This window comes from Mastigoproctus giganteus, chromosome 7 (assembly GCF_048544385.1).
Source record: "Mastigoproctus giganteus isolate SK-2022 chromosome 7, ASM4854438v1, whole genome shotgun sequence".
Classification (NCBI taxonomy): Eukaryota; Metazoa; Arthropoda; class Arachnida; order Uropygi; family Thelyphonidae; genus Mastigoproctus; species Mastigoproctus giganteus.
The window spans coordinates 195780477-195797676 of record NC_143581.1 but is presented as its reverse complement, the minus strand read 5'-3'; the positions used below and the strand labels follow the sequence as shown (position 1 = coordinate 195797676).

At 35.0% G+C, this 17200-nt stretch overlaps 1 protein-coding gene across 1 annotated transcript in view; it reads right to left on the bottom strand.

The window, feature by feature from the left end:
• The window catches only part of LOC150083520 (rap1 GTPase-GDP dissociation stimulator 1-like), a 148509-nt gene that overhangs the window by 79862 nt on the left and 51447 nt on the right, over positions 1-17200 (bottom strand). The window contains exons 5-7 of the mRNA XM_090378516.1: positions 15610-15756; positions 13996-14127; positions 9392-9529 (exon numbers count right to left, since the gene is read on the bottom strand). Of these exons, the coding sequence (XP_090234642.1) occupies positions 9392-9529; positions 13996-14127; positions 15610-15756 (417 nt within the window). The remainder of the gene's footprint in view (positions 1-9391; positions 9530-13995; positions 14128-15609; positions 15757-17200) is intronic.

The following is a 17200-nucleotide window of genomic DNA, read 5'->3' as shown; positions in this document are numbered from 1 at the left end:
GAATTTATGCCCTCTCAGGTGATTATTCTGAGCAAGAGGAAGTACCCCATCAGCATTGAGCATGCTCAAACCATTCAAGGCTTTATACACCTCAATCAGATCACCTCGCAGGTGCCTAGTCTCCAAACACTGTAATTTGCAAAATTTAAGCCTTTCTTTCTAAGAGAACCTTTTGTTCCATTCACTAATCTTGTTGCCCTTCTCTATACTTGTTCCAACATCTTTCAACTCAACATCATCTTTCAGCTCAACATCTTTCTTAAAATGAGGCCTCTAGATCTGTATACAGTACTGAAGTTGTGGCCTGACCATTGCTTTATACAAGGGGATAATCACCTCTGTATCCCTGCTAGAAAAATTCCTGTTTATCATTGACAAGACACCATGAGCTACTTTTGCAGTCCGTGTGCACTGCTCAGAAAACTTAATAGCTGCCGGCACAATTACCCCCAGGTCCTTTTTGTTCTCTACCACTGTCAATGTGATACCACAGAGTTGATATGTTACTCTGGGTTACTGCTTCCCATATGTAGTACTTTACATTTGTCAATGTTAAACTTCATTTACCACCTCTCAGCCCATCTGCTCAACTTTTCTAGATCCTGTTGCAGCAGCATACTATCATTAGTGTCCTTAACAACCCTGCCAACCTTCGTATCATCTGCAAACTTGAACATTAAGCTTGACATACAATCATCAATATCATTTGTAAACACAGAAAACAACAATGGACTCAACCCCAAACCCTGTGGGACTCCACTAATAACATTAATGCATGAAGAGCAGCACCCATTGATTACCACCCTCTGTCTTCTCCCACTGAACCATTCTGCTCCAATTTGTACAATAGTCTTCCATGTGCAACAGTGTTATAAACCTTCCTGAAATCCAAGTATATGATATAAAAATTATTTTTTGCATCCAGTTCCTTTGTAATCACATCATAATATCCAATCAAATTTGTCAGACAAGACTTTCCCTTAACAAAGCCAGCCATGCTGTGTCTGAATTATTGCTGCGATCTTGTCTAGATGATCCTGCAATGCATCTTTAACCAGTGATTCCATTATTTTACCCGGAACAGAAGTTAAACTAACTGGTCTGTAATTACCCTTGTCACCCTTCGATCCCCCTTTGTGAATTGGGGATACATTTGCACATCTCCATTCTGTGGGGACCTCCTCTGGGTCCAGGGATGCTCTCATAACCATGGCTAAGGGTTTGCTTACTTCCTTTAATATAACTGGATAGATAGATCTCATTTAACATAGGTGCCTTTCTTATGTTTAAATTCAACAATTTTTCCTCCACTTACCCAACTTAAGGTCAGACCACACCTAGAGAACTGTGTACAGGTCTGGAGGCCTAATTTTAGGATGGATGTAGAGTTGCTAGAAAAAGTACAAAGAAGGGTAACGAGATTGGTGAGGGGATCAAAGGGGTGCTCAAAGAGGGAACAAAGGTCTTACAAAGAAAGCCTTAAGTTCTGCAAATTGCAGTGCATGGAGAAACTGCGAGGTGATCTGCTTTGAAGTGTATAAGGCCTTGAATGAGTTGAGCAAGCTGAATGCTGATGGGATTCTTTCTCTTTTCTCAGATTAAGAACCTGAGGTGGCACAGTTTCAAATTGAGGAAAGACAGTTGTAGAATAGACGTGCGGAAATTTGCCTTTAGCCAGCGATGGAATTGGTGGTTGATTGGTGGAACAGACTTCCATCTTTTGTTGTGAAAGTTGATAGCCAAATAAATTTAAGGCTGAGCTGGACAGGCATTTGGAATGAATGGAGGGGTGAAATGGTTTTTTTTTTTTTTTTTTTTTTTTGCTATTGCTGCATAAGCTTGTTTTCTTGCATTATATGCCTCTACTAATGCTAAGTTGGAGAGTGGCTGTACTCTTGATCTGATTATCAGCAGTGATTATTTGTACATTAAAAATTTGCAGAAAAAGAAACCACTGGTGGCAGTGATAACAGTGTACACATGTGGGATTTACTTAAAGATATAATTACCATCAGGAGTAAAGGGAAGGGTTTTTGCTTCTATAAATATGACCAAAGTGGTCTCAGACAGTTTTTAAATTCTGTACAATGAGACCAACAGCAAATTCTAAGTGGGAAGTATTCAAGGAACTAATCGTGGAAGCCACTAGCCTTTTCATACCGATTAAGAAATATTGTTCAAAGTTTAGGCCTAAATGGATGTCAGATGAACTAATAAGACTCCTGTCAGAAATTAAAATGCATGGGATGCATATAAATTATCAGGTGACACAGAAGCCTATGGCAAATATAAGCTAGTCTGTAATCAAGTCACAAAGGACATTAGGCAAGCGAAGGCAGATTACGAGAAACCTTTGGCAAAGGATGCTAACAAAAACAGCAAGGATTTCTTTACTTACATAAACTCAAGAAGATTGGGGTGAATCAGATTGGTCCACTTGATATTGATGGTTCAACTGTTGTTGATCCTGCTTAGATAGTGGGTAAATGCTGGAAGTTTATCAAACTGTAACAGGGTGCTTAATTATTTTGTAATAACTGAGAGCAAAGTGTAGGAGAAATTGTTGAAGTTAAACATAAGAAAGGCATCTGGGGTTGAGGGGTTCCATCAAGTTATATAAAAGGAGGTGGCAAAGGAACTAGGCAAACCCTTAGCCATAATTATGAGAGCATCCTTGGACTCAGGGGAAGTCCCCACGGACTGAAAATGTGCAAATGTATCCCCAATTCACAAAAGGAGATATAAGAGTGACATGAGTAATTAGTCCAGTTAGTTTAACTTCTGTTCAAGGAAAAATAATGGCGTCACTGGTTAAAAATGCATTGAGGATCATCTAGACAAGACTGCAGCAATAATTCAGACAATGCATGTGTATGGTATTAAGGCTACGTTGCTACAAGGGATAAAAGGGTCATTGAGTGAGAGAAGACAGAGAGTGGTAATCAATGGATGCTGCTTTTTCGTTGACTAATGTTATTAGTGGAGTTTCCAGGATTCTGTGCTGGGTCCACTGTTGTTTTGCGCATTTATCAATGATATTGATGAAGGTATATCAGGCTTAATGTCGAAGTTTGCCGATGATACAAAGGTTAGCAGGGTTGTTAATGACAGTAATGGCAGTGTGCTATTGCACAGGATCTAGAAAAGTTGAGCAGATGGGCTGAGAGGTGGCAACTGAAGTTTAACATTGACAAATGCAAAGTACTGCATACTGGTAACAGTAACCCCAAAGAAACATACTAACTGTGCGGTACTACACTTAGGGTGGTAAAAAATGAAAAAGACCTGGGAGTGATTGTGCAGTCAGATATGAAGTTTTCTGAGCAATGCAGACAGGCTGCCAGAGCAGGTCATGGGGTATTGGCAACGATATACAGCAATTTTGCCAGCAGGGAAAAGGAAGTAATTATCCCTTTGTACAAGGCAATGGTAAGACCATGCCTTGAGTACTGCATACAGGTCTGGAGGCCTTGTTTTAGGAAGGATGTAGAGTTGCTTGAGCAACTCTAAATCCTTCTACATGTACAGAGAATGGCAACAAGGTTGGTCAGGGGAACGAAGGGGGTCCTCTTACCAAGAAAGGCTTAAGTTTTGCAAATTGCAGTGTCTGGAGTCTAGGCACCTGCGAGGTGATCTGATTGAGATGTATAAGGCCTTGAATGGGTTGAGCACGCTGAAATCTGATGGGATTCTTCTGCTTGCTCAGATTATAAACCCAAGGAGGCATAAATTCAAATTCAGGAAAGACAGTTGTATAATAGATGTGCGGAAATTTGCCTTTATCCAGTGGGTGGTTATTTGCTGGAACAAACTTCCATCTGTCATGGAAGTTGATAGCTTAAATAAATTAAATTAGGAACTGGACAAACTTTTAGAAGGAATAGTTGTGTGAAATTGTTTTTTTGGCTGATGCTACATAAGCTCATACGCTTGCTTTCTTGCACCAACAGGGCTCTATTACTATTATTACTCTTACATGGGGAGAAGTAGTCCCAGATTAATGTACCAACTGTGTGGTACCACCACATTTAGGGAAGTAGAGAATGAAAAGATCTGGGCATAGTTGTGCAGTTAGATGTAAAGTTTTCCAAACAGTACAGAAAGTCTGCCAATACAACTCATGGTTTTTTGTCAATGATATACAGAAATTTTTCCAGGAGAGATAAGGAGGTATTTATCCAATTGTATAAGACAATAGTTAGGCTACATCTTAAGTACTGCATACAAGTCTGGAGGCCTCATTTTTGGAAGAATATGGTTTTGCAGAAACAAGTGCAAAGTAAGGCAACAAAATTGGTGAAGGGAACGAAAGGGTGCTCTTACCAAGAAAGGCTTCAGTTCTGCAAGTCGCAACATCTGAATACTAGGTACTTGTGATGATCTGATTGAGGCATTTAATGCTTTGAACAGATTGAATAAGCTGAATGCTAATTGCATTCTTCCATTTGTTCAGACTAACACATGAGGGAGCATAAATTCAAATTGAGGAAGGGTGGTTGCAGGATAGGTGTGTGGAAGTTTGTTTGTCTTAAGTCAGTGGGTAGGTGCTTGTTGGAACAAACTTCCACCTGTTCTTGTGAATGTTAGTTGTTTGAATAAACTCAAAGAAGAACTAGACAGACTGTCAGATGGGATGTGATAGGGTTTATTTTTGTGATGCTGTGAATGCTTTCTTACACTATTTGCCACTATTAATGCTAAATAGGTAGATGAAATGGCACCAGAGCAGCTGTTTTATTTTTATTAAATCCATATATTAATGCTCAAATTTCTACTGTTTAACCCCCTTTCTACAGAACCTTTCCTTGTTATAGTTTGGTCAAGTTGGTTAACTGTTATCAGCATGAAAATTTCAAGATGAAAATACACCAAAAGGAATATCTTAATTTTAAAACATGATGTAATCTTCTCAACTGTTATCACTACAAATGTACCTGATGATATACAGGAACTAAAAAAAAATATATATATATATTCATGTGTACAAGGCATAGTAAATCTGTATTTGATCTCTTATCTAAAGTGTAACAACTATAATTGATAAATTATTGCTCTGTGCCCAATAAATGCCTAACTAGATCTTTCACTCTATGCATTATTATTTTTTCAAGCTAGAATGTTGCTTTGGATTAAACACTTAAATTTAATGACACCCAAAACATGAAAGGTATTAGAACCTATAGTATGTAGTACCATGCATGGGTTGAAGCTGAGAAGATGAAAGAGGATACTTGTTGGCATTAGACTTGAACTTTTGGAGAGATTTTCTGGAAGAAATGCATGTCCTCCCTTCACGTGTATTTCCTGAAAATTACAATCCTGTATTTTTCAGGAAATACATGTGAAGGGAAGCTGTTCTAGAAAAATGGAAGTCGAAGGAATAAATGGGGAAGAAGATATTTGTTCTGTGAATTTTAAGTTGGAAGAATTATAGGAGCCAATTCAAAAGAACTGTGCCCATGGAAGTACTACTGGAAAAGCATGCAGCAGAAACAGAATGTCACAAGATACACAGCTTAGAAAATTTGCAAAAGAAGGGTCATTAATTAACCTAACCCTCTTTGAATGGAATCTAGAAGCCCAGGAGAGATAGTGAGGGCACTGCCCCAGATGTAGGAACAATATTCCATGGTAGGGCAGATTTGAGATTTGTATGGAATGAGTAGCTGTTTAGGAGAAAAGTAACACTGAGATTGAAAGAGAAAATCCAGGTTTTTTTGGTGCAGAGGAAGAAAAAATTTCGATTTGCTTATGCCAAGAGAGATTAGAAATCAGGGTAATCCCTATTAGAGACAGTGTGATCTCATCTAGAAATCTAAGTTGACATCGAAGAAAAGCATAAGAGCAGAAGAATCCTTTTTTTGAGATCTAAGACAGGACTTAGTTTTAGAAGGATTGAAATTAACTAAGTTATCTTTGCCCCAATGGAGAATTACCTCAAGAGCAGCACTGAAAGAACAGTTAGTGGATATTTAAGAAGTTGAAACTGTTTGTGCAGGGAAAGGTTTCTCAAATTGGAACATGGAATTCTATTATCAGCAAAACTATAGATGACAGTGTAAAAACTATAGATAGGATTTCCAGTCAATGTAAGAAGGTCACCAACATACAAGAGGAAAAGAGAGAGAGAAAGAACTGCACCTTGGGAAGCACCAGCATTAGTAGAAAATTAGAAGAGAGAGAGCCATCTACCATCACCTGCAGTGAGTGGCCAGAGATAAAACTGGATACCCAATACAGATGGCAAACTATAAGATGGAAGCTTATTTAGAAGAGCTTTATGCCAAACATGATCAAAAGCCTTTGAAATGTCTAGAGCAACTGCTTGAGATTTACCAAACTTTATCACTGAATTTGTTCATAGATGGGTAATATAAGCGACTATATCACCAATGATGGAATCCATACTGGTGATCATTGATCAGATGGAAGATTTCTAGATCGTTAGGAGTTGGCAGTTAAATGGATTTCTCCATTACTTTAGAAAGAGTAGAAGTGCAATGGGACAATAACAGGATAGGAACGATTTGTCATCCTTTTTTAAGAAGGAATTGGCTGCATATGAGCAAATTTCCGATCAGAAGGAAAAACGCCATTGTAATAAGAAAGTGCAAGAAGGTGACAACAGAACAGGAGTAAACTCAAGAGCAGGTTTTGAGAACAAGTGGAGAAATACTATCAGGATGGTATTTCTCCACTTGTTGGTGCTTTTTTGGAATCAAGACTATTCAAATTCTTCTCACATCCTTTTGACAGACCACAGGAGGTACTGAATGGAGTGTACTGGGAATGGTAGGAGGTGGTTTACCAAGGTCATCAATACAATAGCCAGAATACTTGAGTACTATTTGGACAAGAAGCAAGTTTTCTGATCTTAACCTTTTCAAAATCAAGTTTGGACTGATTAATAACTGCTTTACAATTGTTGCGAGCTAAATACTAATATTGTAGTGCTTATGTGTAGATGATCATAAAGCAGGTCAATCATTGGTGATTAACCTGCTTTATGATAATGAAATATCACTACTCCATGGTTCTGTTTGCACAGTAGGGAAGAGAAAAGTAAAAATACATAATTTGAGATAAACATAATCAGTTAATAATGATTCCCTGTTTCATTATAGCAATGATTTCATGATGCATTCATCTTCCAATGCCAATTTATAAATTTGATTACATAGAATTCAAACAGAGGTTTGACAGAGCCAAATGGTCAGGAGCGAGAGTGCAGTAGCACACGCTCTTTGAGTGGGCAATGGTTCAAGCCTGTGACTGCTATATACGCTTAACAATTGTATTCATGAATTATGAATACTCTGGCATGACTACCTCTGACCTGGTGGTCATGCCAGAGCATAAACAAGAAGTTGAGATTACAGAAGCCATATGAATTTTTGAACGGAAATATAAAAGAACCAAAAAAAAAAAAAAAAGTTAACTGGTATTTTGTATTTGCACAATTGTATCTAATTAACTGATTATTAAATGTAATTATAGAAGTCATAAAAATCTCTATTTATAACATTGTTCTATGAGAAAATTGGATCTATTACCCAAAAATTCATTATTTGATCCATTTCATGCTAATTATTAAAATCCATTTTTTAAAACATGAACTGATTAAATCTCCACATTCAAAAATCAAAATTTTGTAAAAAAAAATATATATAAATATATATAGAGAGAAGCATTATTTTCATATAGCAGACTATATGGAAATAATGCTCCTCTGCTAATGCCAATTGTTTGAAGTGGAAAGAAATGAATATGGTCACTGAAGTTGTTTCGTCATGAAAAACTGCTGCACTATTAAATAAAAAAAATGTTGAATTTTGCCATGTGACTAAAGCTTATTTATAGTCTGAACAGCTTTAAGTGCTATCTCTGGAGGTTCAGACTGAACCCGAATGATATCTGACATACTCAGCAGACTGATGAAGAGGAAAATTCTGGCTACTTGACACTCTATAATATGCATCTTGTAAGTCACAAGCTTCAAGATTTTAAGGTTTAGTAATGATTATCTAATAATGCCTCTGTACTTCATACATCACTCTGATTATTTGAAAATTTATTGATATACAAAAGTTAGATCAGCCTTCATTTTAGCTGTGAGTTAAATTTTCTTTATTTTGAAAACATTCTATCTGATGTAAAATAACATCTAAATTAGGCAATTACGTCATAGTAGTAGTGGCATGTGATGCAAGAAAGCAAGTGTATGAGCTTATGCAGCATCAGCCAAAAAAAAAAAAAAAAAAAATCACACCATTCCCTCCAAATGCCTGTTCAGTTCCTCCTTAAATTTATTTAACCTATCAACTTCCACAACGACAGATGGAAGTTTGTTCCAGCAATTAACCACCCGCTGGCTAAAGGCAAATTTCCGCACATCTATTCTACATCTGCCTTTTCTTAATTTGAATTTATGCCCCCTTAGGTTTGTAATCTGAACAAGTGGAAGGATCCCATCAGAATTCAACATTCTCAACCCATTCAAGGCCTTATACATCTCAATCAGATCACCACGCAGGTGCCTAGTCTCCAGCCACTGCAATTTGCAGAACTTAAGCCTCTCTTGGTAAGAGGATCCTTCATTCCCCTCACCAATCTTGTTGCCCTTCTCTGTACATGCTCCAGCAAATCTACATCCTTCCTAAAATGAGGCCTCCAGACCTGTATGCAGTACTCAAGGCGTGGCCTGACCATTGCCTTATACAGAGGGACAATCACCTCCTTTTCCCTGCTAGCAAAATTCCTATATATCATTGACAAAACCCTATGACCTGCCTGGAACCTGTCTGCATTGCTTAGAAAACTTCATATCTGACTGCACAATTACTCCCAGGTCTTTTTCATTTTCTACGACCTTAAGTGTAGTGCCACACAGTTGGTACGTTTCTCTGGGGTTACTTCTACCCATATGCAGTACTTTGCATTTGTCAATGTTTAAACTTCAGTTGCCACTTCTCAGCCCATCTTCCCAAATTTTCTAGATCCTGTTGCAGTAGCACGCTGCCATTACTGTCATTAACAACCCTGCCAACCTTTGCATCATCTGCAAACTTCGACACTAAGCCTGATATACCTTCATCAATATCATTGATAAATATACAAAACAACAGTGGACCCTGTGGGACTCCACCAAACCCTGTGGGACTCCACTAATAACATTAGTCCACGAAGGGCAGCACCCATTGATTACCACCCTCTATCTTCTCCCACTCGATCACCCATAGGTTGCCATATGGATGAAAAATATGCTTTGTGCAGGCTATGCATTGTTTATGAAGTGTTAAATTGAAGTCTGTCAAAGCAAGATTTACTTGTATAAATAATTTTCCAATATGGTATATTAGAGTTATTAGAAAAAGTATTTTTATATATTTACCAGGAATAGCCAAGTTTCTGAGTGCAGATAAAACAGCATGTTGTAGTCTTATATCACCATCTTTTCCAGCATGTCCATGAAGGAGTGAAAGTAAATCTTCAGCTACACCATCCTTTACCATTTGGATGCAATGCTCATCTAAAAATTTAATAATTATAGTTCAGCAAAAGTTTTAAAAAATAAACAATAAAGAATACATTTTAGGACAATGGAAACACAGACTTGTAAATAAACAAATGTTAAAATATGTACGAATATTTCCTCATTTGATATTCTATAAATCTGATTTAAAAGAAGTTCTTTTCATAATGAATTAATATGAAACATGAAAAACACTAATTAAACCATAAGAATTTTTATCAAGTGAATTTTATTATTTATGAAGTATTACAACAGTGCATAAGTAACTTAACTCCCACACAACAGGAACTACTTGATAACCACAACATTTCTAGATTCTATGTTGGAACCTGTCATCTGGCCTATTAGGAAAGAAATCTTATACAGTGAAACCTTTAAAAGATAGAAAAACTGATTTTCTATCACTGCTGAAAGAAGTTTTAAAAACTGTATAGTTTTTTAGTTTGAATAAATTTAAAGAAGGATTAGACAAGTTATTAGAAGTAACTGCTTACTTGAATCATTCTGCTGGTACTAATCATAAAAACAGTGTCATTGCATTCAGATCACACCTTTATTTAGCAATATGATCTCTACAGAACGTTAGAAATTTGGGAAATGGTCTTTTTCTGCATTGACTCCTTCATAAGATAACAAAAACTACAAAAAATTGACTACATAAGCAAACATTGCTGTTTTCAATTATGTGGTAAGGCACTACAAGATCATCAATACATTGTCTGTAAATTGTATGCATTCCATAGTTGGTTTGACTGTTCTTCTGGATTAAAACCAGTTTCAATGATGAAAACCATGCAATCTTCACAAACAAACTAAATAAACCCAGAGTGAAAAAAATACTATAAAAATTTCCTATAATTTACACGGAATTCAAACCAATGAATTTTCCACATGCTATGCTAGCTGGGACGATGAACAACATAGATAAAATCAAACATTTGGAATTCTTTCCACCATGGCTTAGTTACTATTAGTAAAAAGTACTAAATATTTCTCAAAACCATATAGTTTGTGATTAACTACAGCTGGTGGTATCAACCATTGTTAATGACTTCATATATAGCTGGGTGGTTCTGCTATGGCTAATAAGATTATCTAATAGGGGGATGTTTAAGGAAATTTAATCAAAGGGATAAAGGTAAGTAATTCTGTTACTTCTGTATGTCTTTATTATTCTACAACCAAGGAACAGAATAATAAAACAAGAGAATTTAAAAGATTATGATTTGCAGTAAGTTTAAAAAATCATAATACTACAAATCACTATCTGTTCTGCTGAATTAAAAGAAAGGGAGAAAAAAAAAAAAAAAAAGGGAAAAATTGTGCATTCAGAGAATATTTCTTCATTTTCTGCACATACATTTTTTTTTTTACTTTCTTTTTCTTTCACCTTTGTTAACAGACTAATAAGAAATTTACAATATATATCCTGTCATATTCTATTTTTTCTCTCTCTCTCTCTCTCTCAATAACATTGTTCATCATGATGAAAACTTGTAACCATCTCTCTCTCTCTCTCTCTCTCAATAACATTGTTCATCATGATGAAAATTTGTAACCATCTCTCTCTCTCTCTCTCTCTCAATAACATCGTTCATCATGATGAAAACTTGTAACCATCTCTCTCTCTCTCTCTCAATAACATTGTTCATCATGATGAAAACTTGTAACCATCTCTCTCTCTCTCTCTCTCTCTCTCTCTCTCTCTCTCTCTCTCTCTCTCAACAATCAGTATATAGAAAATATTTACCCCTCTGATGCTGAGTTTTTTCAGAGTTAAGCCTAATTCTTTAAATGCATTTAAAAACAATCACAGAGTATTTATGAAATAATATTGCCTTTTTTAAACCAGAGATAGTCAGGAGATAAAGATTTAAGATATGTACAAAAGTAGCATTTTAAATAAATAAATAAAAATATAACTTAATACAGAATTCTTATTCATTTTATGGTCTATTCCACTACTTGATAATCTATCCAAAATGTCCTGAACTTCTGCTAATGAAGAATTATCAATGTTCCATTTCTACTTCACTAGATATCTGATTTTCTCCACTTACACTACAGTCATAATTCTAAAATTGAACCTTAATTCTGATGCTTCTTCAACAGTGTAATCACTACAGCAGAAACTCATAAATCTGGCATCTGGTATCATATAAATTTTGTTAAAATCTGATCATGTTATTTAAAGGTTGCAGGTTTGAATACAGTCTCCAGTATGGATGTTGTGATTGTCCAATATTTTTTAATATGAGGTATAAATGGTGCAGTATGGTTTCAGAAATCGAATTTCTTTAAATACTAAATACATACTATTGCTATACTATACTAATACATTACTAAGTACCATACTTTGAACTAATATTGAATAGCTCACCAAATGAATAATTTTAAATCATTTAAAATACATAGTAACAAAGACATACAATCTAGGAAATATGTGCGGTGTCTTATGTAGGACATCCCCTGAACACAAGTGCAACTCTCCACCACAGTACATTGTGCTAATACAGAACTCTGTAAAATGGCCAGAAATCAGCATAGTGTTATGTTTTTGCAGTGTGTGTGTGTGTGTGTGTGTGTGTTGTTGTTGTTGGGTTATTTAATTGTTTCTGGCCACTTTTGTTACCAGTAGAGAGTTAATTCCTAGTATACAATCACACAAGGAGGCAGGCCACAACTGAGCACATACTGTCTTACTGGGGGGGGGGGGAATAAAAGCCAATAAAATAATTATAAAAATAAAACTAATAAAATATTAAAATAATATCTCATATTGGCAGAGCCAACCTAGCTACATCAGCAGAGTCCATCCACAATGGGATCAATCATCAGGAGAGAAACCTTAAAAACACAATGAAATTTCCAATTCCAGGGATAGGGACACGTTCGGGCTGGACTGTTATTACTATTAGGTGCCGAATTTTCTGTGTGAATGAATCTGATGTCATCTACACAGAAAGATTTTACAGGTAAAATCAAATATAAAAGTGATGACTCCTTGTTTTATATTAGTTTGTCTTTCTGACCTGAGTTAAATGTTAGTGGGGAATGAAAAGATTATCATAGGTTTTCATACAGATAGCAGAAATATAAAGCATGAGCCCAGTCTTCGTGCTTTTCGCAGAGCATCTTCCATGTCAGATAAACTGAAGGCAAACAGTTTTGTGTTAAGTGATCCATGACCAGTCAAAAGATAAAAGACTGATATTAGGGAAACCAATTTTTCATGTTGTTTGTGGTAAGGAAAGTTACCTTGGATGAATAAAAGCCTTGGTGATCAATCCTTTGGTAGAAGCTGTCCAGTGCTGCTGCCAGATCTGTTTCAGTTCATTCCAGCATCTGTTTTTTCTAGTTCAGCACCTGCCTGGGTGTCAGTTTTAATATTCAGAATTTCTGTTAAAGCCCTGTTCATGTTGCAAAAGCAAAGGCCTCTGCATATAAGGTGCAAAAAATCAATGGGTATAACTTCCAGATATGGCTTGCAGGACAGGATTAGAAAACTGTCCAACAAGTTATGGTAACTGCAAGGAACACTGTTCTTTGGAGAGAAGTAGCTTCACCTGAAATCTGACATTTTTCATACATTTAAACTAGGCCCCCACAGATATAAGGACCACTTTATAGAAGAACTTCCTGTTTTAGGATCTAATCTTGTCTTGTAACTCTGATGAGCATTTCTGTGAATTTTTTACTTTGTCAACTGCAGCAGATGCAAGAAAAACGATAATCTGTTATTTATGGTGAGGCCTGGTTAATTTTGATGATTAGAGTCCAGGTGGAGCTCTCCTTTAAGAAGTATCATTTTGGTAATATGTAAAACAGAAGGAAATTATTAATGGAACCTAATGCATAAATCAAGTATCTATACATTTTTTATTCAAGCCAACCTATTTCCCTCTGCCCTTGTACGGTCGCCTACCTTTGGAAAAATATTCAAAAACAGTGCTGGATTTTTGAATGCCAGATTTACAAGGTTCTACTGCATTCTGAAATGCAGCATCCACCCCAACTGGTTTATATTAAGCAAAAGCACAGGGCATCACTTTTTATGAAGTCTGTTTTAAAGAGTTTAACACCAGATTATATCTTTAACACCCTTAAAGATATAATCAGCTTTATTCAGCAATTAGAACAAGTATCGCTTGTTCAAAATCGTATTCAAAACCACTTACTACAGTAAAAATAAGCATAACTGGGTGTGCAAACACAGTTCGTGACATTGTGCTGCAACCTGAGTGCACAATGTAATCCCAGGTATGGAAGTGAAAAGGTTAATAGTACTGTACCCATAACAAGTGTACTAGTTAAATTTATCAATTACTTATAAGATATAGTTTTAAGTTTTAATAAAAATATTGATTAATGGATTATGACCCGAGTTTATAAAACCACAAATAAAATCAATTAATGTGAAATTCATAAAGCACTCTCAGCAAGGGAAAAAAAAGAAGTCTTACCCTTCCTAGCAAAGTTACCAGCTGCTAATGCACCAGCAATATGTAAACTTTCATCTGGACATTTTAACCAAATCACAGTTTCTTTATATACTTTTCCCTGACCATTCTGATAAACACATTCCATACTAGAATCTAAAACAGAATAAGAATACTATAATATAATCTAACAAAAATTATTTCCAGATTTTAATTCACTAGTATAGTAATGTAATTGTAAGATAATTATAACTGACTGATCAACCATTATTCTCATTTATAATGCCTGGGTTGAACATAAGTCATTCGTACTCTCCTCTTCTCTCCTAAAGTGAAGATAGACATTAAAAGAAACTATCCATTAATGATATAAATTAGTATATACATTTTTTATTATTATTTTCCAATAATATAACAACTACATAATTTTAAGGTATTCAATTTTAAAATGAACAACCAGCTTCATACCCATCTACAAAAATAATAATATGATCCTCCAATTTTGAAAAATGAGACATTAAAGATTAAAGGCTGTCTGTAATGTCTCATTTAAGAATACTATAACAGAATATTATAAGAATACCATAATAAAATATAATAAAAATTTCTGTGCAGATTTTAATTCTTTACATTTATTCAGGGGTTTACTCAGAAATTCTTCTCTCCTAAAGTGAGGATAGACATTAAAAGAAACTATCCATTAATGATATAAATTAGTATATACATTTTTTATTATTATTTTCCAATAATATAACAACTACATAATTTTAAGGTATTCAATTTTAAAATGAATATTTCCAAATTACTACAAGCAGTTATACCTGGCTGAACTATTCTGGTATAGGATCGTATTGAAGATCATATTCAGAATATTCTAGAACAGTGGCATGCAAACTTTGATCTACAGAGATGGGGAAGGGGGAGTGTCTGGGGTGCTATGAGAAGATAAGAGGCTCACCCATCTCACTAATTCTGAGAATTAAGTTTGAACCCCCCACCAAAGAATTTCTGGAAGTCAAGGTATAAAGTGACTAAATATCAAGTAGACTGTATACAGATGGAAAGATCTTTCTTTAATTTTTAAATGTGTTATTATTTTTAAATTTTCCCTTCCACTTTGTAATATTCTGAAGGTAGGTTAGAAATTTTTGTTTGGCGATCACAATGTTTTATAATTAAGAACAATAAAACAAAATAATTTAAATTTAGGATCCACCAATAACATTAGGAATCAAAATGGGGTCCACGGCTGGAAAAATTTGCACAAAGCTTGCTATATCCTATATGATTAGTATATTATTTTAATCCAATTAGATTTCCCACTGCATTAAAAGAAAAGAGAAATTAATTACTTCTTACAGAAAATACTTAATTATAAATAATACAATAAGCAAAATAAGCTGATATTAGTATATATCAAATAAAGAATAAAATGCAATAAAATCAAAGAAGGTTGACATATTTTCCTCATATTTTACTGAACTTGTATAATAAAGTTAATCTAACAGTTCTTAATATTCTGGATGATAAACAAAAACAATGCATAATATCTTTATACATTTAAGAACATAACTTCAGTTCTGCTAAATTTAAATAAGTGATCATATTAAAAAATAAATAATAAATAAAATCTGTTACCTCCTGTTAAGATTAAGATGATCAAGTCAGCAAGAATCTTAACAATATTCTGGCTGTCTTCCTCTTGATGAGTTTCCTCATACTTTTGTATTATATCTACAAGCTTTTCACATAAACCTAGCTCTGCCAGATGATGTTTGATATCATCTATAAGGTTATTGAAAAAAAAATTTAGAAAATATTCATAAAAATGTGCAGAAACATTAAAAAATAATGTGTTTATGTAAAACTGTAAATTGTACTTTCTGTAACCCTAATGATTATTCACCGAAGCCATTAACTTCGACCTTGTTTTACTGCCTTTCCTTATATATAAAGGCTCTACTGGTTGGTTGTTGTAGGATTTTGGATGATTACTTTTTAAAGCTGCATGTTCAAGAGAGAACCAGAGGGAGTAATACCCTTGATTTGATTATCAGCAGCACAATGAAAAAATATGGGATTTACTTAAAGGGGTAAAAGGAAGGGTTTTTGGTTTCATAACGGCAACAACAGTGGTCAAAGACAGTTTTTAAATTCTATAAAGTGGGGCCAACTGATGATGTTACCAAGCAAATTCTAAATGGGAAGCATTCAAGGAATTAATCTTGGAAGATAAAAGGCTTTTAATACCTACTAAGAAATACTGTTCATGGTTCAGGCCTAAATGGATGTCCGATGAACTGAGACTCATGGCAGAGAAGAAAAATGCATGGGATGCACATAAATTATCAGGAGACACAGAAGCCTATGGTAGACATAAGCTAGTCTGCAATTAAGTCACAGAGGAGGTCCTTAATATTCTGACAGTTCTAAATCTAACAGTTCTTAATATTCTGGGTAATAAACACAAAAACAATGTGTAATATCTTTATACAATCATAACTTCATAACTTCATACAATCATAACTTCATACATATTTAACAAAGCTTCAGTTGTGTTAAATTTAAATAAGTGATGAAATAAAAAAAATAATAAATAAAATTATATAAAATCTGTTACCGTTAAGACGTGGTCACAAAGGAACTGGATGCAAAAAATAATTTTGAAATCATATACTTGGATTTTAGGAAAGCTATTGATACTGTTGCACCTGGTTAGCTAGGCAAAGGCAGATATGAAAAATCTTTGGCAAAGGATGCAAAGAAAAACAGCTAAGACTTCTTTACTTATGTAAATTCTAGAAGGAAGGGGATGAATCAGATTGGTCCATTTGATATTGATGGTTGCACTGTTGATGATTCTACTCAGCTAGCTGACAAACTGAATCAGTATTTTGCATCTATGTTCACACAAGGAATTCTGTAGGGAAGTGGAGACCAAAAGCTTGTCAAACTCCTACAGGGAGCTAAATGATTTTGTCATAACTGAGAGCAAACTGGAGGAGAAAGTGTTCAAGTTAAACATAAGAAAGCCACCTGAGGTGGATAGGATCGATCCAGTTATATTAAAGGAGGAAGTGAAAGAAGTAAGGAAACCCATAATTATGAGAGCTTCCTTAAACTCAGGGGAGGTCCCCACAGACTGGATACATGCAAATGATGTATCTGAAATTCACAAAGGGAATTCAAAGGGTGGCATAAGTAATTACAGACCTGTTATTTTAACTAC